The following is a 24,321-nucleotide window of genomic DNA, read 5'->3' on the forward strand; positions in this document are numbered from 1 at the left end:
TGGAGGGGAGTAGAGGTTACTTTGGCAGCTTGTACCATGGAGTCTGCCCATGATCAAAAGATGGTATTGACCGTGGCACTCCCTTGCTTGATTAAGTACCCTCTACTGCTTTAGAATGCCCTGGGCCAGGGATAAACCTCAGAGTTGGCATTTGGACAAGAGATTGCCTTTTCCCCAGTGGCTGGCCTTCTGAATATAGCTCAAATTCCTTTCCCACCAAAATTAACTTTGAACATTGACCTTTCCAGCAACAGGCAGCTGAATTTGGGTTTTGATAACAATGAAATGGAGAGTGAAATGGCAGTTTCCAGGGCCTGGCAGGGAGGGTCAATGAGGAGTATATCTCGAGGGCTATGATTTTTTGTTATGCAAGATGATTAAGTTCCAGAGGGGACTCCACATCATTACCCCTGTAGTTAACAATACTGTAAGGTATGGTTAAAATTTTGTGAAGAGTGTGGGCCTCATGTTCAGTGAGATCTTACCACGATATAAAAGTGGAAGACATGAGTTTTGCTTCTCACACAACAGTGTGTTGAACTGCATGGACACACTCTCTACTGATAATTTGAAAACAATTTAAAAAAACATATGTTTTGAAAACTAACCCTGAGGATATGTCATTTACAGATATCTTCTTCCATTCCATAGGTTGCTTTTTTGTTTTGTTGATTGTTTCCTTCACTGTGCAGAAGCTTGCTATTTTGAGGTAGTCTCTCTCTATATATAATTTTATTGTATTATATTAATGTAAAGTCAAGTCTGTTAACATACAGTGTAGTACTGCTTTTAGGGGTAGAATTTAGGGAACCATCGCATACATATAACACCCAGTTCTCATTTCAACCAGTGCCCTCCTTAATGGCCACATGCCATTTAGCCCACCTCCCCCACTTCCCCTCAGTTTGTTCTCTGTATTTAAGAGTGTCTTCTGGTTTCCTCCCTCTCTGTTTTGATTTATTTTAGTTTTCCTTTCCGTATGTTGTGTTTCTTCTATTCCACTAATGTGTGAAATCATAGGATTTTGACTTTTTCTGACTGACTTGTTCCACTTAGCATAATACACTGTAGTTCCATCCACATTATTGTAATTGGCAAGATGTCATTCTTTTTGATGGCTAAGTAATATTCCATTGTATATGTTTACCACCTCTTCTTTATGCATTCATGTGTTGATGAATATTTGGGCTGTTCCACAATTTGTTTTTTGTTGATAAGGCTGCCATAAAGATTGGGATGCATGTGCCCCTTCGAATCAGCATTTTGGTATCCTTTGGATACCTTTGGTATCCTTAGATAAATGCAATTGCTTGATCACTGGATAGTTCCGTTTTTCATTTTTTGAGGAATCTCCACACTGTTTTCCAGAGTGGCTGCACCAGTTTGCATTACCATCAACAGTGTGAAAGGGTTTCGCTTTCTCTGCATTCTTGGTGACATTTTTTGTTTTCTGAATTGTTAATTTTAGTCATTGTGACAGGTGTGAGTTGGTATCTCATTGTGGTTTTGATTTATATTTCACTGATGAAGAGTGTTGTTGAGCATCTTAATTCGTGTCTTTTTGCCATCTGGATGTCTTCTTTGGAAAAATATGTATTCATGTCTTCTGCCCATTTCTTCACTGGATTATTTGTTTTTTGAGTGTTGAGTTTGGTAAGTTCTTCATAGATTTTGGATACTAACCCTTTATCTGAGATGTCATTTGCAAATATCTCCCCCCATTTTGTCAGTTGCCTTTTAGTTTTGTTGATTTGTTCTTTGCTGTGCAGAAGCTTTTTATCTTGATGAGATCCCAATAGTTTATTTTTGCTATTGTTTCCCTTGCCTCTGGGGACACGGCTAGTAAGAACTTGTTCTGGCCAAGGTCAAAGAGGTTGGTGCCTGTGTTCTCCTCTAGGATTTTGATGGTTTCCTGTCTCACATTTAGGTCTTTCATTCATTTTGTATTCTTTTTTGTGTGTACTGTAAGAAAGTGGTCCAGGTTCATTACAAGTTCATGATGCTGTCCAGTTTTCCCAACACCAGTGGTTGAAGGGACTTTTTCCATTTGATAGTCTTTCCTGCTCTGTCAAAGATTAGTTGATCATATAGTTATGTGTCCATTTCAGGGTTTTCTAATCTTTTCCATTAATCTATGTGTCTTTTTTTGCCAGTATCATCCTGTCTTGACGACTACAGCATTGTAATATAGCTTGATATCCATAATTGTGATGCCTTCAGGTTTTTTTTCTTTTTCAAGATCTTTGGTTATTTGGGGTCTTTGGTGGTTCCATGATAATTTTAGAGTTATTTGTTCTAGCTCTGTGAAAAATGCTGGTATTATTTGACAGGAAATTGAATTATTTGCATTGAATGTCTAGATTGCTTTGGATAGTATTGTCATTTACCAATGATTTTTCTTTTATCCATGTGCATGGAATATTTTTCCATTTCTTTGTGTTTTCTTCAATTTCTTCCATAAATGTCCCAGACCTTTCAGAGTACAGGTCTTTTACCTCTTTACTTAGGTTTATTTCTAGTATATTATGGTTTTGGTGTAATTTTAAATGGGATTGATTCCTTGATTTCTCTTTCTCCTGCTTCATTATTGGTGTATAGAAATGTAACAAATTTCTATATGTTGATTTTGTATGCTGCAAATTTACAGATTTATTTTACCAGTCTAGCGGGGTTTTTTTTTTGGTGGAGTCTTTCAGGTTTTCTATATATGGTATAAAATTCAACTCCAGAAATGAATAATCCTATTAAAAAATGGCCAGGAGGGGCGCCTGGGTGGCGCAGTCGGTTAAGCGTCCGACTTCAGCCAGGTCATGATCTCGCGGCCCGTGAGTTCGAGCCCCGTGTCAGGCTCTGGGCTGATGGCTCAGAGCCTGGAGCCTGTTTTCCGATTCTGTGTCTCCCTCTCTTTCTGCCCCTCCCCCGTTCATGCTCTGTCTCTCTCTGTCCCAAAAATAAATAAATGTTGAAAAAAAAATTTTTTTAAAAATGGCCAGGAGACATGAATAAGCATTTTTCCAAATGCGACCTACAGGTTGTCAATAAACACATGAAAAGATGGTCAACATCACTCCTCATCAGGGAAATATAAATCCAAACTACAATGAAATATCAACTCACACTGGTCAGAAAGGCTGAACTCAACAGCACAAGAAACAACAGGTGTTGGTGAGGATGCAGAGAAAGAGGATCCTTTTCGAGGTGCTGGTGGGAATGCACACTGGCACAGCCAGTATGGAAAACAACATGGAGGTTCCTTAGAAAGCTAAAACTATAACTACGTTACGATAGAACAAATGCACTACTAGGTATTCACCCAAATGATACAAAAATACTAATTGAAGGGAATTGTACCTCTATGTTTGTAGCAGCTGTCACAAACAGCCCAGCTATGGAAACAACCCAGCCCAAGTATGCATTGATTGATGAATGGGTATAGAATACGTGGTATATCTACACAACCCCGTCCATGCACACTGGAATATTTCTCAGCCATAAAAGGAATGACATTAGCCATTTGTAAGGACATGGATGGGCCTAGAGAGTATTATATTTACTGAAATAAGTCAGAGAAAGACAAATATATGATTTCATCCATATGTAGAATTTAAGAAACAACAAATGGGCAAAGGGACAAATAAGAGAGAAGAGGCAAACCAAGAAATAGGCGATTTTTTCAATGTTCACTTATTTATTTAGAGAGAGAATGGGAGGTGGGGCAGAGGCAGATGGGAAGAGAATCCCAAGGAAACGTCATGCTGTCAGTGCAGAAACCAAAGTGGGGCTCGATCTCAGGAATGATGAGATCAAGACAAGAGCCCAGATCAAGAGTCATGGGCCTAACCCATGGAACCATGTAAGCACCACGAAACAGATACTTAACTATAGGGGAAAAACTGATGGTTACCCTGGGGAGGGTGGGTGGAGGGATGGGGAGGTAGTTGATGGGGATTAAGGGGAGCGCTCCTAACGAACACTGGGTGCTGTGTTGCAATGTTGAATCACTATATTTTACACCTGAAAGTAATATTACATTGCATGTTAACTAACTGGAATTTGAAGAAAAACTCAAATAATGTATTTATAGTGCCTGCAAATGGCCATGTTGGCATACAGCCCATGAAGAAGGATTTATTCCAGAAAATATACTACCAGAAAGAATACCTAGAATATTTGAACTAAGGTATGTTCTTTTCCTTTCCCACCCCAGATCAGCAAGTAGAAACTCCAGTGCAAGTAACTGGGACTATAGGCATGTGCCACTGAGCCTGGCTGCAACCTCCCCTCCAGACTGTTGTAGCCAATACACAGGGTTCCTGGTGACCAGCACCTGTTCAGAGGACTCTTTCCCAGAGGGACAGGATGTCAGTGACCCTAAGCTGTTTGCTGTTGAGGCCAAGCCCCAGCAGGTGCCACTGAGATGTGCGACTCACTCATTGTTGGCAGCCCCACTCCCAGGAAGGAAGCTCTGCCCTGGGCACAGTCCACTAGGGATGCTGGGAACCTGATCACCCCAGACCTGACTTGTATGGCAGGAGTCTCATGCCACCAGGACAAGCAAGCCACAAGGCAGTGAAGCTGCCAGCCACCCCTAAACAGAGCCCTCAGTTTCCAAACTGTTTGGAATCCTGTTTGTCCCCGACACCCCCTGCAGCTGCAGACCTTTGCCCAGAGTATTGCCCAGGGTAAGGGGGAGATGGAGCAATCCTCTAAATCAAGGAGCAAATCTGTTCCTATAGAACTGACTTCATTTCCAGCTGAGTGTGAGGAAGGTCTGGCCTCATGTTGTGGGAGAGTCAGGTGCAGGAGACCAATAGTTTCAGTGGAAGATTCCTAACCTACTCCCCCTCACCTGCAGGAGAGAGCCAGAGCCAGGGACAGTGGAGGGAACAGCTCCTGTCAGAACACATATCAGACTATAGTCTCAACAACTCTCCATTCAGAGGAGTCCGAGGTTGTAGGGTTCAGTCTGTGGAGACTCCATACATCAGAGGGTGGTTGAACATAGGAGTGCTCTCAAATGAAGCAGAGTATCTCATCATGTGGTTTGGGAAAGAAAGAGATAAGGAATGCCCAACCAAACCACTGTCACCATGGTCTGGCTGTGTGAATGTCCCAGGTCACACCACCTCTGTAATTATGGGACTACCGCCCTTCCCTCCACATCATGTCTTTGAGTTTCACCTGGTTTCAGGTGTACATCAGTAGTGTCACATTTCTGTGGCAAAGCATCCCATTGATGGAAGTTTCGTAGTTGGTTTATTCCTTTATATTTAGAAAGACTTTTGCCTTATTCTGAGCTTCTAACACTAAGAAAGATGCTATAAATATTTACACACCATTTATTTTCTGAGCATGGGATTTCATTTTTCAGGGACAAATACTCGGGAGTGGTATTTCCAGGTTCCTTTTTATGCCATCCATGTATAATTTCATAAGCAACAGCCAACGGTTTTCCAGAGCTGGTGTTTATTTGCCAATCCTTCCTGCATTGTTTGAGGCCCCACGTATGCTGGATGCTCACCTGGATGTTGTTGTCAGTGTTGTTTTCATTCCGGAGCCATTGGGATGTGTGTATAGGGCATTTGTTGCATTCTTGTTTTGAATTTCCCTGACAGTCGATGGTGTGAAGAGTCTTCTCCAGTCTGTACCTAATGTGTCTCTAACCTCAAGGATAGGATGTCTACTACACAAGGCTGTGCTTGTTTTATGGAGGTTTGTTTCCTTTCTTCCTATTGACTGTTGAGGGCTCTTAGCATATTCAAGATGCAGGTCCCTTGGTGGTTATGCAATTTGTGAATATGTCTCTTACTCTGTAACTTATCTTACTATTGGTATTCATGTGGGCAGATAAGCATATTTGATTTTCACAAGGTCTATTTATACTATTTCTTTTTATGGGTGTTGTGTTCTTAGCTGTAGTTTTCATTTTCTTGATGATTGATTGCTTGTGACTAATATTTTTTTAAGATGTTTATTCTTTTTTTAACTTTTATTTATTTTTGAGACAGAGAGAGACAGAGCATGAACGGGGGAGGGTCAGAGAGAGGGAGACACAGAATCTGAAACAGGCTCAAGGCTCTGAGCTGTCAGCACAGAGCCCGACATGGGGCTTGAACTCACAGACCACGAGATCATGACCTGAGCCAAAGTTGGCTGCTTAACCGACTGAGCCACCCAGGCACCCCTAAAATGTTTATTCTTGATAGGGAGAGAGAGACAGAACATGAGCGGGGAAAAGCAGAGAGAGGGAGACACAGAATCTGAAGCAGGCTCCAGGTTCTGAGCTGTCAGCATAGGGCCTGACAACGGGGCTCAAACCCTCAAATCGTGACATCGAGACCTGAGTTGAAGTGAGACACTTAACCGATTGAACCACCCAGGCACCCCACTGATATCTTGACTTACAATGTAACTAAAAGTCTTGTTTTTTTCTGGTTTCTCTCAGCGTTGACTTCTTCTCTATTTGGTCTCTGGTGACTTAGAGTTTTGTCGTTTGTTTTTAAATTTATAGACTCTAGCAAATCATTTTCATGGCATGGTTTTTCATAATATATGGAAATTAGGTTCTCATGCTGAAATTGAAGTTCAAATTTCACAAGAGTTGCCATTCTGTGTCTCTTTGGCCAGACTGCTCATCAGATTTGATAGATATGCTCCTGGGGTCAAAAAACACGTTTACCTTTTCAGGTGGTGGGCTTTCTATATGTCTCAGGAGCCGTTGAGCTCTGTGCACACAACCGAGTTCTTGACACAATTTTTCCTTCGCAATTCTATGTGAAACCCTCAAAATCCATTTTTTGCATTGCCAAATTTAGACAGTTCATGATAGAACACATTGAAGCTCTTGTATCATTTCCTAAAATTATTTTACTCTTGCGTGTTGGGACTGTAATTTTTCTTCTTCCTCCCAAGGGGAGCTCATATCTGCATTTGTGGAATTCTTCCAGGCTTCTCATCTCTTAATACTTTTCCAACGTGCTGTGCAGTTTTTTTTTACCAAATGAATACTTAGGTTTATTTGTACTCTACCACATTGGGTGATAGGAGCCGTGAGACAGGCTGCATCATATGGGCTTTTTTTTTGTCCCCTTGTATGTTATCTGTCATATTGAATGTTTATAGAACATCTAGCCCCTCACTTTCATGAACCACTAACAGGAAACATGGTTCTCTTCAAGACACAGGAAAGGAAGACAAGGAAGCTGAGACAGCAAGTCGGGGAAGGAAACCCAGAGCTTCTCAGGAAGCGTCAACTGTCCACACTTTCCAGTTCTGCAGATGTGGGTCCCTGCTGAGGTCCAACCTGGGTTCTTGTCAGGTGTCTGGACAAGCTGCCCATGATGTGTGGGCACAGTGGAGTTGGGAAGGGCAGCTGTGGTTTGAATTCCAGCCCACCTGGCACTGCTGTGAAAATTCATGAGTATGTTAATTTATGTCCACCATCAGTTAGGGATATAATGAGTAAATGCAAGACGTTAGACTCACTACCTTAGATTCCATGTTCATGACAATTTGTGACAACAATTCTCCCTTCCTATTTTCCACTTTTAAATTTTTTAAGTTTGTGTTTAAATTTTTGTTAGTTAACATATTGTGTAATATTAATTTCAGTAGTAGAATTTATTGGTTCATCACTTACGTTAACAACACCCAGTACTCATCACAACACGTGGTCTCCTTAATCCCCAACACCCATTATACCACCCCCCACACACCTGCCCTCCAGCAACCCTCAGTTTGGTCTCTAACCTTAGAGTTTTTTTATGATTTGTTGCTCTTTTACCCCTTCCCCTAGATCATCTGTTGTGTTTCTTAAACTCCCCATATGAGGAAATCATATGGTGTTTGTTATCTTTGACTGACTTACTTTGCTTAGCATGATACCCTCTAGCTGCATCAACATCTTTGTGAATGGCAAGATTTCATTCTTTTTTATGACTGAGTAATATACCATTCTAGACATATAGCAGATTAATCACATGGTGGACTTTTGGTCTCTTTCCTCAGTTTGTCTGTCTTAGTTAATGCTGCTGTAAACATTGGGGTGCATGTACTTCCTCAAATCAGAAGTTTTGTATGCTTTGGATGAATTCCTAGTAGAGCAATGCTGGAGTGTAAGGTTGTTTGATTTTTAGTTTTAAAATTGTTTTCTGGGGGCGCCTGGGTGGCGCAGTCGGTTAAGCGTCCGACATCAGCCAGGTCACGATCTCGCGGTCCGTGAGTTCGAGCCCCGCGTCGGGCTCTGGGCTGATAGCCCAGAGCCTGGAGCCTGTTTCCATTCTGTGTCTCCCTCTCTCTCTGGCCCTCGCCCGTTCATGCTCTGTCTCTCTCTGTCCCCAAAAATAAATAAACGTTGAAAAAAAAAAAAAAAAGGATAGAATGAAATTTAAAAAAAAAATAAAAATAAAAAAAAATAAAATTGTTTTCTGGAATGGTCCGGGCACTTGGCATTCCCACCAAGAGTATAAAAGGGTTCCCTTCTTTCCTCATCCTCATCAATATCTGTTGTTTCCTGAGTTGTTAATTGTAGCCATTCTGACAGGTGTGCGGGCATCTCTCATTGCAGTTCTGATTTGTAATTCCCTGATGATGAGTGATGTTGAGCATATGTTCGTGTGTCAGTTAGCCATCTGAATGCTTTGTTTGGAAAAGTATCTCCTCATGTCTTCTGACCATTTCTTCACTGGATTCTTTGTATTTTGGGTGTTGAGTTTGAGAAGTTCTTGTAGGTTTTGGATAGTAAGCCTTTATCAGATATGTGGTTTGCAAATACCTTTTTAATTTCTGTAGAATGCCTTTTAGATTCGTTGATTGTTTCTTTAGCTGTGCAGAAGGTTTTTATTTTGATGAGGTCCCAGTAGTTCAAGTTTGCTGTTGTTTCCCTTGCCTCTCGAGACACGTCTAGTAAGAAGTTGCTATGTCCGATGTCCAGGTGGTTGCTGCCTGTTCTCCTCTAGGATTTGATGGTCTCCTGTCTCACATTTAGGTCTTTCACCCATTTGGATTTATTTTTGTGTATGGAGTAAGAAAGTGGTTCAGTTTCATTCTTCTGCATGTTCTGGTCCAGTTTTCCCAACACCCTTTGTTGACAAGGCTGTCTTTTTTCCCATTACATAGTCTTTCCTACTTCATCCAAGATGAGGTGGCCATACATTTGTGAGTCCATATCTGGGTTTACTATTCTGTTCTTTTGATCTATGTGTCTCTTTTGTGCTTGTAGCTTACTGTCTTGATAAGTACAGCTTTGTAATATAGCATGAAATCCACAATCATGAAGTCTCCCGTTTCTTTGTGTAGCATAAACATTTCAACACTCCTTGCTCCTCAAATCCATGAACATTGAAGGTGTTTCCATGTCTTTGTGTCATCCTCAGTTTCTTTCACCATTTTTACAGTCTTCCAAATATAGATATTTTAACTCTTTAGGTATCTTATTATATTTGGTGCAATTGTAAACGGGATGGATAGTTTTTTTCTTTTTCTTTCTGTTTCTTCATTATTGCTGTGTAGAAATGCAGCAGATTTCAGTATGTTGATACTGTATCTTGTGACTTTGCTGAATTTGTGTATCAGTTCTTGAAATATTTTGGTGGAGTCTTGAGTTTTTTATATAGAGTGTCATGTCATCTGTGAAGAGGGAATGTTTGACTTCTTCTTTTACAACTTGAATGCCTTTATTTTTTTGTTGTTGTTGTCTCCTTTTCAGGATAAGACTTCCACTGCTGTCTTAAGTAGAATGATGGGAGTGGACATCCCTCTTGTGTTCCTGACAGTAGAGGAAAATGTTTTGTTTTCTCCGCTGAGGATATTAGCTGTGGGGTTTTCATGTACGGACTTTATGATGTTGAGGTGTGTTTCCTCTACCCCTTGTTGAGGGTTTTATCAAGAGAGGATGCTGTACTATGTCAATTTTTTTTTGCATCTATTGAGAGGGTCATATCATTCATATCCTTTCTCTGATTGATGGTATGTATTACATTGATTTATTTGTGACTATTGAACCACCCTTACAGCCAAGGAATAAATCCCACCTGGTCACGTTAAAGGATCCTTTTAATGTATTGGTGGATTCAATTTGCAAGTATTTTCTTTCTTTTTTTTAACGTTTATTTATTTTTGAGACAGAGAGAGACAGAGCATGAATGGGGGAGGGTGAAAGAGAGGGAGACACAGAATCTGAAACAGGCTCCAGGCTCTGAGCTGTCAGCACAGAGCCCGACATGGGGCTCGAACTCAGGGACCGCAAGATTATGACCTGAGTCAAAGTCGGACGCTTAACCGACTGAGCCACCCAGGCGCCCCTGCAAGTATTTTCTTGACAATTGTTGCATTCTTGCTCATTAGGGCTAGTGGCCTGTAAGTCTCATTTTTAGTGGGGTTTAATCTGGTTTGGAACCGTGATCATACTGATCTTATAGAATGAATTTGGAAGTTTTCTTTCCATTTCTATTATTTGGAACAGTTTGTGAAGACAGGAATATTCTATTCTACTTAAATCGAATATTTGACACTCTTCTTAAATATCTGGTAGAATTCACCTGTGAAGCTATCTGGCCCTGGATTTTTGTGTGTCAGTAGATTTTTGATTAATGATTCAATTTCTTTGCTCATTATCAGTCTGTTCCTGTTTTCTATTTCTTCCTTTTTCAGTTTAGGTAGTTTACATTATTCTGGGAATTTATCCATTTCTTCCAGATTGCCCAATTTGTTGGCATATAAATCTCCAAACTATTTCTCATAGTTGTATTTCTGTGGTGTCAGTCGCGATGTCTCCTCTCAAATTCTATTTACTTTCGTCCTTTCTCTTTTGTTTTTGCCAAGTCTGCCCATGGGTTTATCATTTTTATTTATTCTTACAAAAACCAACTTATAGTTTCATTCATCTGTTCTACTGTTTTTCTTTGTTTCTATATCATTTATTTCTGCTCTAATCTTTTTTGTTTACCTGTTCCTGCTGGCTTTAGGGTTCATTTGTTGTTCTTTTTCTAGCTCCTTTAGTTGTAAAGTGGTTGTGTGTTTGAGACCTTTCTTCTTTCTTGAGTTTGGCCTGTACTGCTATATATTTCACTCTTCCATCAACTTTGCTGCATCCAGATGGTTTGGAACTGGCATGTTTTCATTTTCATTTGCTTCCATGTATTTTTTATTGCTTCTGTAATTTCCTGAAAATCTCATTCCGCTTTTACTACAATGTTCTTTAACCTAATGTATTGGTGGTGTTGCCCAAAGTTTTCTTGGGGTCGACTTCAAGTTTCATAGTGTTGTGGTTTGAAAATACGCATGGAATGATCTCAGTGTTTTTGTACTTGTAGAGGGCTGATTTGTGACATAGTATGTGATCTGTTCTGGAGAATGTTCCATGCACACTCAAAAAGAATGTGTCTTCTGGTGCTTTAGGATGGAATGTTGTGAATATATCCGTTAAGTCCATTCAGTCCATGTGTCTTTCAAAGCCTTTGTTTCCTTATTGATTTTCAGCTTAGATTGTCTTTCCATTGTTGTAAGTGGAGTGTTAACGTTCTCTATTACTACTATTGTCTATTATCAATGAGTTTCTTTATCTTTCTTAGTAATTGAGTTATATATTTCAGTGCTTACATTTTTGGGGTATAAATATTTAAAGCTTCAGATCTTCTTGTTGGATAGACCCCTTTATGATGATATACTGCCTTCCTGATCTCTTGTAACAAACTTTGGTTTGAAAACTAGTTAGTGTGATATGAGTGTGGTACTACAACTTTCTTTTGACGTCCATTAGCATGATAAATTGTTCACCCTCCCCTCACTTTCAATCTACAGGTGTTTTAGGTTGAAAATGAGTCAATCGTGTGCAGTGTATAGAAGGATCTTGTATTTGTTTTTATCCATTCTGGTATCCTATGTCTTTTGATTGGAGCATTTTGTCCATTTACATTCACAGTAATTATTGATAGATATAAACTTAGTGCCATAGTATTACCTCCAAAGTCATTGTTTCTGGAGATTTTCTCTGTTTATTTCTAGTCTTTGTTACTTTTAGTCTTCCTTTCCCACTCAAAGGGTCCCCTTTACTTTCTCGCAGGGCTGATTTAGAGCCCTGAACTCCTTTGGTTTTATTTGTCTGGGAAATTCTATCACTCCTTGTATCTGAATGACTGCCTTACTGGAGAAAGTATTCTTAGCTGCATAATTTTCAAATGCGCATGTTGAGGATATGATGCCACTCCCTCCTTGCATGAAGGTTTCTGTAGAGACATCTGCCATAGTTTTTTTTTAATCTTCCCTTGTTAGTTAGCAACTTCTTTTGTGTTGATGCTTTTATGGTTTTTCTTTATCTGGATATTTTGCCATTTTCCTATGATATGTCTCAGTGTTGGCCTTTTTTTTTTATTTTAATGGGTGTTCTCTCTGCCTCCTAGATGTGGATGTCTATTTCCTTCCCCAGCTTGTGGAAATTTTCACTATAATTCACTCAGCTAAAATGTATCCCCCTTTTTCTCCCTCTTATTCTTTTGGGACTCCTTTGAAAAGAATGTTATTACAGTTTATGGAGTTGCTGATTTCCCTAAGTGTATGTTTGTGATGCAATATTTTAATTTTCCTCTTCTTTCCAGCTTCATTTCCCCCATAATTTTATCTTCTATGTCCCATCCTCATTCATCTGCTTCTTTCAGCCTTGAGGTCATTATATCCAATCAGTTTCACATCTCGGTTACAACATTTAAAATTTCATCCTGACTAGTTTTTAGGTCTTTTCTGTTTGCAATAAGGGTATCCCTCATGTCTCATATATTTTCCTCAAGCACAGATCGTATCCTTATGATACTTTTTGAAAATCCTGTTTCAATATGAGAGTTTTAGAAATTCTGTTTGAGGCACATTAGTTTATGTGTTTTAATTACATCCCTCACAATGACCTTTTATCATTTTTTCTTTTAGGATGAATTCCTCCATCATGTTGTTGTCTATGTCTCTGCCTTCTTAAATGTTTTAGAAAATCCTGTTATCTTTTCTGCTTCTAGAGTAGTATCTTTATTGATAAGTGTTCACATACTGTCCAGGGCCTGACACTTCATGAAACATTTGTTTTATGTTCCATGGCACTGTGCTCTCGGGTTTTGGCTGCTCTGTCCCTCAGGAGAGTCCTCTGCAGATTTTCTCCTTGCCTCCAGTGGGGTGTGTTGGACCTTGTCCCCAGTGTTGTGAGTTTTCACTAGGTGAGTTTGGTCTGCTTGTTAAAAGAGGCTAATTCCTATCTCCCCTAGAGTTGAGGATATGCCTCACTGTATGATCAGCTGACTTGGTTCGTGTGGGGGTTTACGGTGGTCTTTGGAGGAAGGGGTGCAGTGGTGGTCTGGTTGCCAGGCACTCTTTCCTAGTAAGCAAGCAGTTGATGGGGGCTGGAGTAGGTGGAGCTTGGTGTTAGTGGCTCAGCTTCCACTGGGGATGCTGTGCTGCTGAGTGAAACCTGTCCATCCTGATTGGTGGGAGGAAATACTGGCATCAGCTCCCTCTCTAATCCCTGGAGTTGGAGTTCCCAGCCTCCCCTGTTCAAGAAGCCCTCACACAGAGAGAACATTTGTGGGTCCCAGGCTTCTGTCAGAATTGCTTTCACCCTGTCTGCGTCTAAGCCATTGGCCCATCTGGTGGCACAGGGCTCTTATGTTTTATCTCAGGAGCTCTAGCTGGGTTTGAAAACTCCAAATTGTATGAACTCAATATACAGGGACCCCACTGATCCTCTGGGAGAGGGTCTTGATGTGCTGTGCCTGGAGCTGGTTTACCCAGGATGGGCAGTTGCATGAATACTAGGGGCTTGGAGTACATGGTGAAGAACAACCAGAAGGCAGTGTCCAGCTAGCTGCTCTCAGAAGAGGCTCCTGTGCTAATGATCAGGGAATTTTAATGGTGCCTGTCAGCTCTCCTGTCCTATGAGAGGCAATGCTCCGTCTCCCAAATGCACTCCACGAAGGGAATTGTCTCTCCCCATGCGACCCAGGGGATACTCAGACCACAGTTCCCCTTATGGGCCTCTGCCCTCCTCCACAGGAGCACTGCTATGCCCTCAGGCTCCACCCCAATGATGGGATCGACTTTTAAATCTTCAGTCTTTGAGCTCCACGTTTACAGGAGATTGACTTGTCATGATTAACTTCATGGGTTATCTTGACTGTATCCTGGGTGCCCAGATTCACCACGGTTTCTGTGGATGTCTGTGATGTGTTCCAGAAGAGATTGGCATTTCCATCCATGGTTTCTTTCTGCCTGGGCACCACCCATTCCATTAAGGTTTGTGAATAGAATCTGATGCAGATGGGGGACGAATTCCCTCATTTTTACTTCCCATGTGCTTGTTTAAACTGGAATATTGGTCTCCTCTGGCCCTTTTTCTGAGAGTTACATCATCAGCTCTCCACATTCTGAGACTAGACACTAGTTCAGAATCAGACAAGAATTACATCACTGGTTTTCCTGGGTCTTCAGCTTGTGACAGTAGATCATGGCACTTCTCAACATATTTAGTTATGGAAACCAATGACCTTTGGGTTCTGTTCCTCAGGGGAATCTTGACTAATACATGGAGATTGTTTGTCTCTCCTTTAGAGTAATTGAATAAAGCTGTAGCTCATTTAAAGTCCTGAGTAGCAAAGGGCTATGAAGAAAGGGTCACATTGTTTGACTGGGACAAGGGCTGGGTGAGGATAAGGAGGAGCTGTGGGATCCTGTGGTCCTGGCTGCACAGGGAACGCATCTGGGAATCCTGTAAAGGTGCAGCTGTTGTGCCTCAGGAAATCTGTAATTCACTCATGTTGAGGGACTGGAGTAAGCAAGTGCAAACAACTGTGTCTTTGTGCACATTAGTCTAGTTTCCCTATGACAACCCAGTTGCTAATCCAGAGAGTTAATAGGTAAACACAGAAGCATATAACCAGGGAGGCTCCCTGGGGAAACTGCTGTGTGGAGAGGAAGCCCCAGACCCTGACAGGAAACCTGCCTGTAACCTCCATCTGCACATGCACCTGGGAACAAAGCAAAATTGTGCATAGTGTGCGCCCCCTGGTGGTGCTGATCCCCTCCTGCAGGGAGGTTTGTGTGTGGGCTCCCAGTGAGGTCCCCTCACCGAGTCTCTTGCACAGTAATATGTGGCCGTGTCCTCGGTCTTGAGGCTGTTCATCTGCAGATACAGCGTGTTCTTGGCGTTGTCTCTGGAGATGGTGAATCGGCCCTTCACGGAGTCTGCGTAGCCTGTGCTACCTCCACTACCACTAATTGCTGCGACCCACTGCAGCCCCTTTCCTGGAGCCTGGCGGACCCAGCTCATTCCATATCTACTAAAGGTGAATCCAGAGGCCACACAGGTGAGTCTCAGGGACCCCCCAGGCTTCACCAGGTCTCCCCCAGACTCCACCAGCTGCTCGTCACACTGGACCCCTGCAGACACAAGACATGTTGGTCAGGAAACTGTCACACATCCACTGTTTCACTCATATCCATTCACAGACTCAGTGTCCCTCGTTCATCATGAATTACCTTTTAAAAGAGCAACCAGGAAAACCCAGCCCAGCACAAACTCCATGGTGAGTTGTGTGTGTTCTGTGCTGATCACAGAATGGGAACACCTGGGACTTCTGGGGCTGGGGCTCGTCTCCCAGCTGCAGGGCCGGGGCTGGGCTGGTTTTATCAGCACAGAGAGGGCTTCATTTGCATGTCCTCTGACATATATATCAAGCTCCAGACTTAGATTTGATTCTGTAAAAGTGAATGACAGGGTAGGGACGCACTTCAATATTAGTTTGTGTAGAATGGTGTGTGACAATATGAAGAATTCTTTTTTTTTTCAGTTTTGGATTTTTACCTTTATTAATGGAGGCTTCGGCATAATCTTTAAGAAATATTTACCTCAGCAGCATGATCGTGCATTATTTTCTCTTACAATATTTTAATTTTTTAATTTTTAAGTAGTATTTATTTTTAGTTTTAAAAATTAACATCCAAATTAGTTAGCATATAGTGCAACAATGATTTCAGGAGTAGATTCCTTAGTGCCCCTTACCAGTTTAGCCCATCCCCCCTCCCACAACTCCTCCAGTAGCCCTCTGTTTGTTCTCCATATTTATGAGTCTCTTATGCTCTGTCCCCTCCATGTTTTCATATTATTTTTGTTTCCCTTCCCTTACGTTCATCTGTTTTGTCTCTTAAGGTCCTCATATGAGTGAACTCATATGATTTTTGTCTTTCTCTGACTGACTCATTTCACTTAGCATAATACCCTCCAGCTCCATCCACATAGTTGCAAATGGCAAGATTTCACTCTTTTTGATTGCCGAGTAATACTCCATTGTATATATTTACCACTTCTTCTTTATCCATTCATCCATCGATGGACATTTGGCTCTTTCCATACTTTGGCTATTGTTGATAGTGCTGCTATAAACGTGGGGGTGCATGTGTCCCTTTGAAACAGAACACCTGTGTCCCGTGGATAAATGCCTAATAGTGCAATTGCTGGGTCGTAGGGGAATTCTATTTTCAGTTTTTGAGGAATCTCCATACAGTTTTCCAGAGTGGCTGCACCAGCTTGCATTGCCCCCCAAAATGCAAAAGAGATCCTCTCTCTGCATCCTCGCCAACATCTGTTGTTGCCTGAGTTGTTAATGTTAGCCATTCTGACAGGTGTCAGGTGGTATCTCATTAGGGTTTTGATTGCCATTTCCCTGATGATGAGTGATGTGGAGCATTTTTTCATGTGTCGATTGGCCATCTGGATGTCTTCTTTGGAGAAGTGTCTATTCATGTCTTTTGCCCATTTCATCACTGTATTGTGTCTTGGGTGTTGAGTTCGATAAATTCTTTATAGATTTTGGATACTAACTCTTTATGTGAGATGTCATTTGCAAATATCTTCTCCCATTCTGTCAGTTGAATTTTAGCTTTGCTGATTGTTGCCTTCACTATGCAGAAGATTTTTATTTTGATGAGGTCCCAGTAGTTCATTTTTGCTTTTGTTTTCCTTGCTCTGGGGACGTGTTGAGTAGGAAGTTGGTGCGGCCAAGACCAAAGATGTTTTTGCCTGCTTTCTCCTCGAGGATTTGGGTGGCTTCCTGACTTACATTGAGGTCTTTCATCCATTTTGAGTTTATTTTTGTGTATGGTGTAAGAAAGTGGTCCTGGTTCATTCTTCTGCATGTCGCTGTCCAGTTTTCCCAGCACCACTTGCTGAAGACACTGTCTTTATTCCATTGGATAGTCTTTCCTGCTTTGTCAAAGATTAGTTGGCCATACATTTGTGCGTCCATTTCTGGATTTTGTATTCTGTTCCATTGATCTGAGTGTCTGTTCTTTTTTTTTTTTAATATTTTTTGGCATTTATTTATTACTTTTCAGAGACAGAGACAGAGCATGAGCGGGGGAGTGTCAGAGAGAGAGGAAGACACAGAATTCCAAGCAGGCTTCAGGCTCTGAGCTGTCAGCACACAGCCTGATGTGGGACTCTCACTGTCCCACCCGTGATGTGGGACACGAACTGCCAGATCGTGACCTGAGTCAAAGTCGGATGCTTAACAGACTGATCCACTCAGATGCCCCTGAGTGTCTGTTCTTGTGCCAGTACCATACTGTCTTGATGATTACCGCTTTGAAGTATAGCTTGAAGTCTGGGATTGTCATGCCTCCTGCATTGGTTTTCTTTTTCAAGATTTCTTTGGCTATTCGGCGGCTTTTCTGGTTCCATACAAATTTTAGGATTATTTTTTCTAGCTCTGTGAAGAATGCTGGTGTCACTTTGATCGGGATTGCATTGAATATGTAGATTGCTTTCGGTACTATCAGCATTTTAACAATATTTGTTCTTCCTATTCAGGAGCATGGAATCTTTTTCCATATTTTGTCTTCTTCAGTTTCTTTCATAAGCTTTATCTAGTTTTCAGTGTAAAGATTTTTCACCTCTTTGGTTAGATTTATTCCTGGGTATTTAATGGTTTTTGGTGCTACTGTAAATGGGATAGATTCCTTGATTTCTCTTTCTGTTGCTTCATTGTTGGTGTATAGGAATGCAACCGATTTCTCTGCGTTGATTTTTATCCTGCCACTTGGCTGAATTCATGAATCAATTCTAGCAGTTTTTTGGTGGGGTCTTTTGGGTTTTCCATATAGAGTATCATGTCATCTGTGAAGAGTGAAAGTTTGACCATCTCCTGGCCAATTTGGATGCCTTTTATTTCTTTGTGTTGTCTGAGTGCAGAGGCTAAGACTTCCAATACTATGTTGAATAACAGTGGCGAGAGTGGACATCCCTGTCTTGTTCCTGACCTTAGGGAGAAAGCTCTCAGTTTTTCCCCATCGAGGATGATATTAGCATTGGGTCTTTCATATATGGCTTTTATGATCTCAACGTTTATTTATTTTTTTTTGGGACACACAGAGAGAGAGCATGAATGGGGGAGGGGCAGGGAGAGAGGGAGACACAGAATCGGAAACAGGCTCCAGGCTCTGAGCCATCAGCCCAGAGCCGGACGCAGGGCTTGAACTCACGGACCGCGAGATCGTGACCTGGCTGAAGTCGGACGCTTAACCGACTGCGCCACCCAGGCACCCCTGGCTTTTATGACCTCGAGGTCTGGTCCTTCTATCCCTACTTTCTTGAGGGTTTTTATCAAGAAAGGATGTTATATTTTGTCAAATGCTTTCTCTGCATCTATGGAGAGGATCATATGGTTCCTGTCCTTTCTTTTATCGATGTGATGAATCACGTTAATTGTTTTACAGATATTGAGCCAGCCCCGCATCCCAGGTATAAATCCCACTTGGTCGTGGTGAATAATTTTTTAATGTATTATTGTTTCTGGTTGGATAATATCTTGTTGAGGATTTTTGCATCCATGTTCATCAGGGAAATTGGTGTATAGTTCTCTTTTTAAGTGTTGTCTGTGTCTGTTTTTGGAATCGAGGTAATGCTGGCTTCATAGAAAGGGTTTGGAAGTTTTCCTTCCATTTCTATTTTTTTGGAACACCTTCAAGAGAATAGGTGTTAACTCTTCTTTAAATGTTTGGTAGAATTCCCCTGGAAAGCCATCTGGTCCTGGACTGTTGTCTTTTGGCAGATTTTTGATTACTAATTCTATTTCCTTACTGGTTATGGGTCTGTTCAAATTTTCTATTTCTTCCTGTTTCAGTTTTGGTAGTGTATATGTTTCTAGGAATTTGTCCATTTCTTCCAGATTGCCCATTTTATTGACATATAATTGCTCATAACATTCTCTTATTACTGTTTTTATTTCTGTTGTGTTGGTTGTGATCTCTCCTCTGTCATTCTTGATTTTATTTAGTTGGGTCCTTTCCTTTTTCTTTTTGATCAAACTGGATAGTGGTTTATCAATTTTGTTAATTCTTTCAAAGCACCAGCTTTTAGTTTCATTGATGTGTTCTGTTTTGGTTTCGATAGCACAAATTTCTGCTCTAATCTTTAGTATTTCCTGCCTTCTGCTGTTTTTGGGTTTTATTTGGTGTTCCTTTTTCAGCTCTTTAGTCATAAGGTTAGGTTGTGTATCTGAGATCTTTCTTCCTTCCTTAGGAAGGCCTGGATTGCTATATACTTTCCTCTTATGACCGCCTTTGCTGCATCCTAGAGGTTTGCGTTGTGGTGTTATCATTTTCATTGACTTCCATATACTTTTTAATTTCTTCTTTAACTGCTTGGTTAGCCCGATTCATTCTTTAGTAGGTTCTTCAGTCTCTAATTATTTGCTACCTTTCCAAATTTTTTCTTGTGGTTGATTTTGAGTTCATGGCATTGTGGTCTGAAAATATGCATGGTATGATCTCGATCTTTTTGTACTTACTTAGGGCTGATTTGTGTCCCATATGTGGTCTATTCTGGAGAAAGTTCCATGCGCACTGGAGAAGAGTGCATATTCTGTAGCTTTAGGATGAAATGTTGTGAATATATTTGTTAAGTCCTTCTGGTCCAGTGTGTCATTGAAAGCCATTGTTTTCCTGTTGATTTTTTGGGCAGGTGATCTGTTCATTGTTGTGAATGGAATGTTGAAGTCTCCTACTATTATGGTATTCTTATCGATGAGTTTCTTTATGTTTGTGATTAATTGATTTCTATATTTGGGTGCTCTCACAATTGTCGCATAAATGTTTACAATCGTTAGGTCTTCTTGGTGGATAGACCCTTTGATTATGAAGGATATAATGCCATTCTGCATCTCCTGATGCAGTCTTTATTTTAAAGTCTAGATTGTCTGATATCAATATGGCTACTCCGGCTTTCTTTTGTTGAACATTAGCATGATAGATGGTTCTCCATCCCCTTATTTTCAATCTTAGGTGTCTTTAGGTCTAAAGTGGGTCCCTTGTAAAAAGCATATAGATGGATCTTGTTTTCTTCTCCATTCTGTTACCCTATGTCTTTTGATTGGGGCATTGAGTCCATTGACGTTTAGAGTGAGTACTGAAAGATAGGAGTTTATTGCTATTATGATGCTTGTAGAATTGGAGTTTATGGTGGTGTTCTTTGGTCTTTCTAATCTTTGTTGATTTTGGTATTTATGTATTTATTTATACAGATATATTTTCATCTTTTCTCCCCTAAGAGATTCCCCCTTAAAATTTCTTGCAGGGCTGGTTTAGTGGTCACAAACTCATTTAATTTTTGTTTGTATGGGAATCTTTTTATCTCGCCTTCTATTTTGAATGACAGCCTTGCTGGATACAGAATTCTTGGATGCAGTTTGTCGTGTTAATCCTCAATCAGTTTTCTAGGTGTGTAGGATGGTTTAGTGTTGGTCTGGCTGTATTTCATGGATGCGAGACACACAAAAATCTTCCACGTTGTTCTGCCATCTTGTCTCCTCCCCCATTGACTGCCTAATTTTCAATTGAACATTTGAGGATATCATGCCACTCCCTTCTTTCCTGCAGGTTTCTGTGGACACTTCTGCCATAATCTTTTTTTATCTTCCCGTATTCGTTAGCAAACTCTTCTGTCTTCATGCTTATAGGGTTTTTTAATCTGTGTATTTTGTGAATTTTACTATGTTATGTCTCAGAGTCGGCCTGCTGTGTTTTTTTTTTTTTTAATTTTAGTGGGAGTTCTCTGTGACTCAGAGATGTAGACGTCTGTTTCCTTCACCATTTAGTGGAAATTTTCCACTCTAATGCATTCAGACAAAACTTCTCCGCCTTTTTCTCCCTCTCTTCTTCTTCTGGTACTCCTTTGAAAAGAATTTTATTACACTTTATGGAGTTGCTGATTCCCTAAGTATATGTTTGTGATGCAATATTTTAATTTTCCTCTTCTCTCCTGCTTCATTTTTCACAAAATTGTATCTTCCATGTCACTTACTCATTCATCTGCTTATTTCTGCCTTGAGTTCATTATATCCAATCAGGTTCACATCTCGGTTACAGCATTTTTTTTAAATTTTTTTTTCAATGTTTTTATTTATTTTTGGGACAGAGAGAGACAGAGCATGAATGGGGGAGGGGCAGAGAGAGAGGGAGACACAGAATCGGAAACAGGCTCCAGGCTCCAAGCCATCTGCCCAGAGCCTGACGCGGGGCTCGAACTCACGGACCGCGAGATCGTGACCTGGCTGAAGTTGGACGCTTAACTGACTGCTCCACCCAGGCACCCCTTGGTTACAGCATTTTAAAAATTTCAGTCTGACTGGGTTTTAGGTCTTTTCCATCTGTAGTCAGGGTATCCTCATGTCTTCTAGACTTTCTCAAGTACACCTAGTATTCTTATGATAGTTTTTAAAAGTTCTGTTTCCTTATGATATGTATTAAATTCTGTTTGAGGCTTATTATTTGTGTTTTAATAATATCCTTGGCAATGTCCTTTTATGGTTTTTTCTTTTGGAATGAATTCCTCCATCTCTCTGTATGGCCATGTCTCCGCTTTCTTAAGTGTTTTAGGAAAATCCTGTTATGTTTTCTGCTTCTAGATATACACATAATTGGGATTCCAGAGGAGGAAGAGAAAGGGAAAGGTGCTGAAGGTGTACTTGAAGGAATCATAGCTGAGAACTTCTCTGATCTGGGGAAGGAAAAAGGCATTGAAATCCAAGAGGCACAGAGAACTCCCTTCAGACATAACTTGAATCGATCTTCTGCATGACATATCGTAGTGAAACTGGCAAAATACAAGGATAAGGAGAGAATTCTGAAAGCAGCTAGGGATAAACATGCTCTAACATATAAAGGGAGACTGATAAGGCTCATGACGGATCTGTCTACTGAAATTTGGCAGGCCAGAGGGAATGGCAGGAAATCTTCAATGTGGAGAACAAAAAAAAAAAATGCAGCCAAGAATCTTTCTCCAGCAAGTCAGTCATTTAGAATAGAGGGAGAGAAAAAGGTATTCCCAAACAAACAAAAACTGAAGGAATTCATCACCACTAAACCAGCCCTACAAGAGATCCTAGGGGGGAGGGATTCTGTGAGACAAAGTACCAGAGACATCACTACAAGCATGAAACCTACAGATATCACAATGACTCTAAACCCATATCTTTCTATAATAACACTGAATGTAAATGGAAAAAATGCTCCAACCACAAGACATAGGGTATCAGAATGGATAAAAAAAATACCCCTCTATTTGCTGTCTACGAAAGACTCATTTTATATCTGAGGATACCTTCAGATTGAAAGTGAAGGGATGGAGAACTATCGATCATGCCACTGGAAGTCAAAAGAGCTGGAGTAGCCATACTTATATCAGACAAACTAGACTTTAAATTAAAGGCTCTAACAAGATATGAAGAAGGGCATTATATAATAATCACAGAGTCTATCATCAGGAAGAGCTAACAATTATAAATGTGTATGTGCTGAATAAGGGAGCCCCCAAATATATAAGAATCACAAACATAAGCAACCTTCTTGATAAGAATGTGGTAATTGCAGGGGACTTTAATACTCCACTTACAACAGTGGATAGATCATCTAGACACAGGGTAAATAAAGAAACAAGGGCCCTGAATGATACAATGGATCAGATGGACTTGACAGATATATTCAGAACTCTGCATCCCAAAGCAACAGGATATACTTTCTTCTCGAGTGCACATGGGACATTCTCCAAGATAGATCACATCCTGGGTCCACAAAACAGCCTTTCATAAGTATACAAGAATTGAAATCATACCATGCATACTTTCAGACCACAATGCTATGAAGCTTGAAATCAACCACAGGAAAAAGTCTGGAAACCCTCCTAAAGGATGGCGGTTAAAGAACACCCTACTAAAGGATGAATGGGTCAACCTTAGAGAAGAAATTAAAAAGTACATGGCAACAAATGAAAATGAAAATACAACAATCTAAACGCTTTGGAATGCAGCAAAGGCAGTCCTGAGAGGAAAAGACATTGCAAACCAGGCCTATCTCCAGAAACAAGAAAAATCCCAAATACAAAATATAACAGCACATCTAAAGTAAATAGAAGAAGAACAGCCAAGACACCGTAAACCCAGCAGAAGCAGAGAAAGAATAAAGATCAGAGAATAAATAAACAATATAGAATCTAAAAAGCTGTAGAACAGATCAATGACACCAACAGTTGGTTTTTTGAAAAAATAAAGAAAATTGATAAACTTCTAGCCAGCCTTCTCAAAAAAAAGGGAGATGATGCAAATAGATAAAATCATGAATGAAAATGGAATTATTATAACCAATCCCTCAGAAACACAAGCAATTATCAGGGAATACTATGAAAAATTATATGCCAACAAATTGGACAACCTGGAAGAAATGGACAAATTCCTAAACACCCACACACTTCCAAAACTCAAACAGAAAGAAATAGAAAGCTTGAACAGACCCATAACCAGTGAAGAAACTGAATCAGTTATAAAAAAATCTCCCAACTAACAAGAGTCCAGGACCAGATGGCTTCCCTGGGAAATTCTACCAGACATTTAAAGCGGAGATAATACCTATCCTTCTCAAGCTATACCAAAAAATAGAAAGGGAAGTAAAACTTCCAGACTCATTCGATGAAGCCAGCATTACTTCGATTCCTAACCCAGACAGAGACCCAGTAAAAAAAGAGAACTACAGACCAATATAACTGATGAATATGGATGCAAATATTCTCAATAAGATACTAGCAAATCGAATTCAACAGCATATAAACAGAATTATTCACCATGATCAAGTGGGATTCATTCCTGGGCTGCAGGGCTGGTTCAACATTCGCAAATCAATCAATGTGATACATCACATTAATAAAAGAAAAGATAAGAACCATATGATCCTGTCAATCGATGCAGAAAAGGCATTTGACAAAATTCAACATCCTTTCTTAATAAAAACCCTAGAGAAAGTATG

At 40.5% G+C, this 24,321-nt stretch overlaps 1 gene segment (V, D, J or C); it reads right to left on the reverse strand.

The window, feature by feature from the left end:
- Positions 1-24,321, reverse strand: part of LOC122468141 — a 54,358-nt gene that overhangs the window by 21,065 nt on the left and 8,972 nt on the right. Inside the window, 1 exon segment of the V gene segment in view lies at positions 15,511-15,625. Coding sequence covers positions 15,511-15,556 — 46 coding nt within the window.

The sequence above is a fragment of the Prionailurus bengalensis genome, chromosome B3, assembly GCF_016509475.1.
Source record: "Prionailurus bengalensis isolate Pbe53 chromosome B3, Fcat_Pben_1.1_paternal_pri, whole genome shotgun sequence".
Taxonomy (NCBI): domain Eukaryota; kingdom Metazoa; phylum Chordata; class Mammalia; order Carnivora; family Felidae; genus Prionailurus; species Prionailurus bengalensis.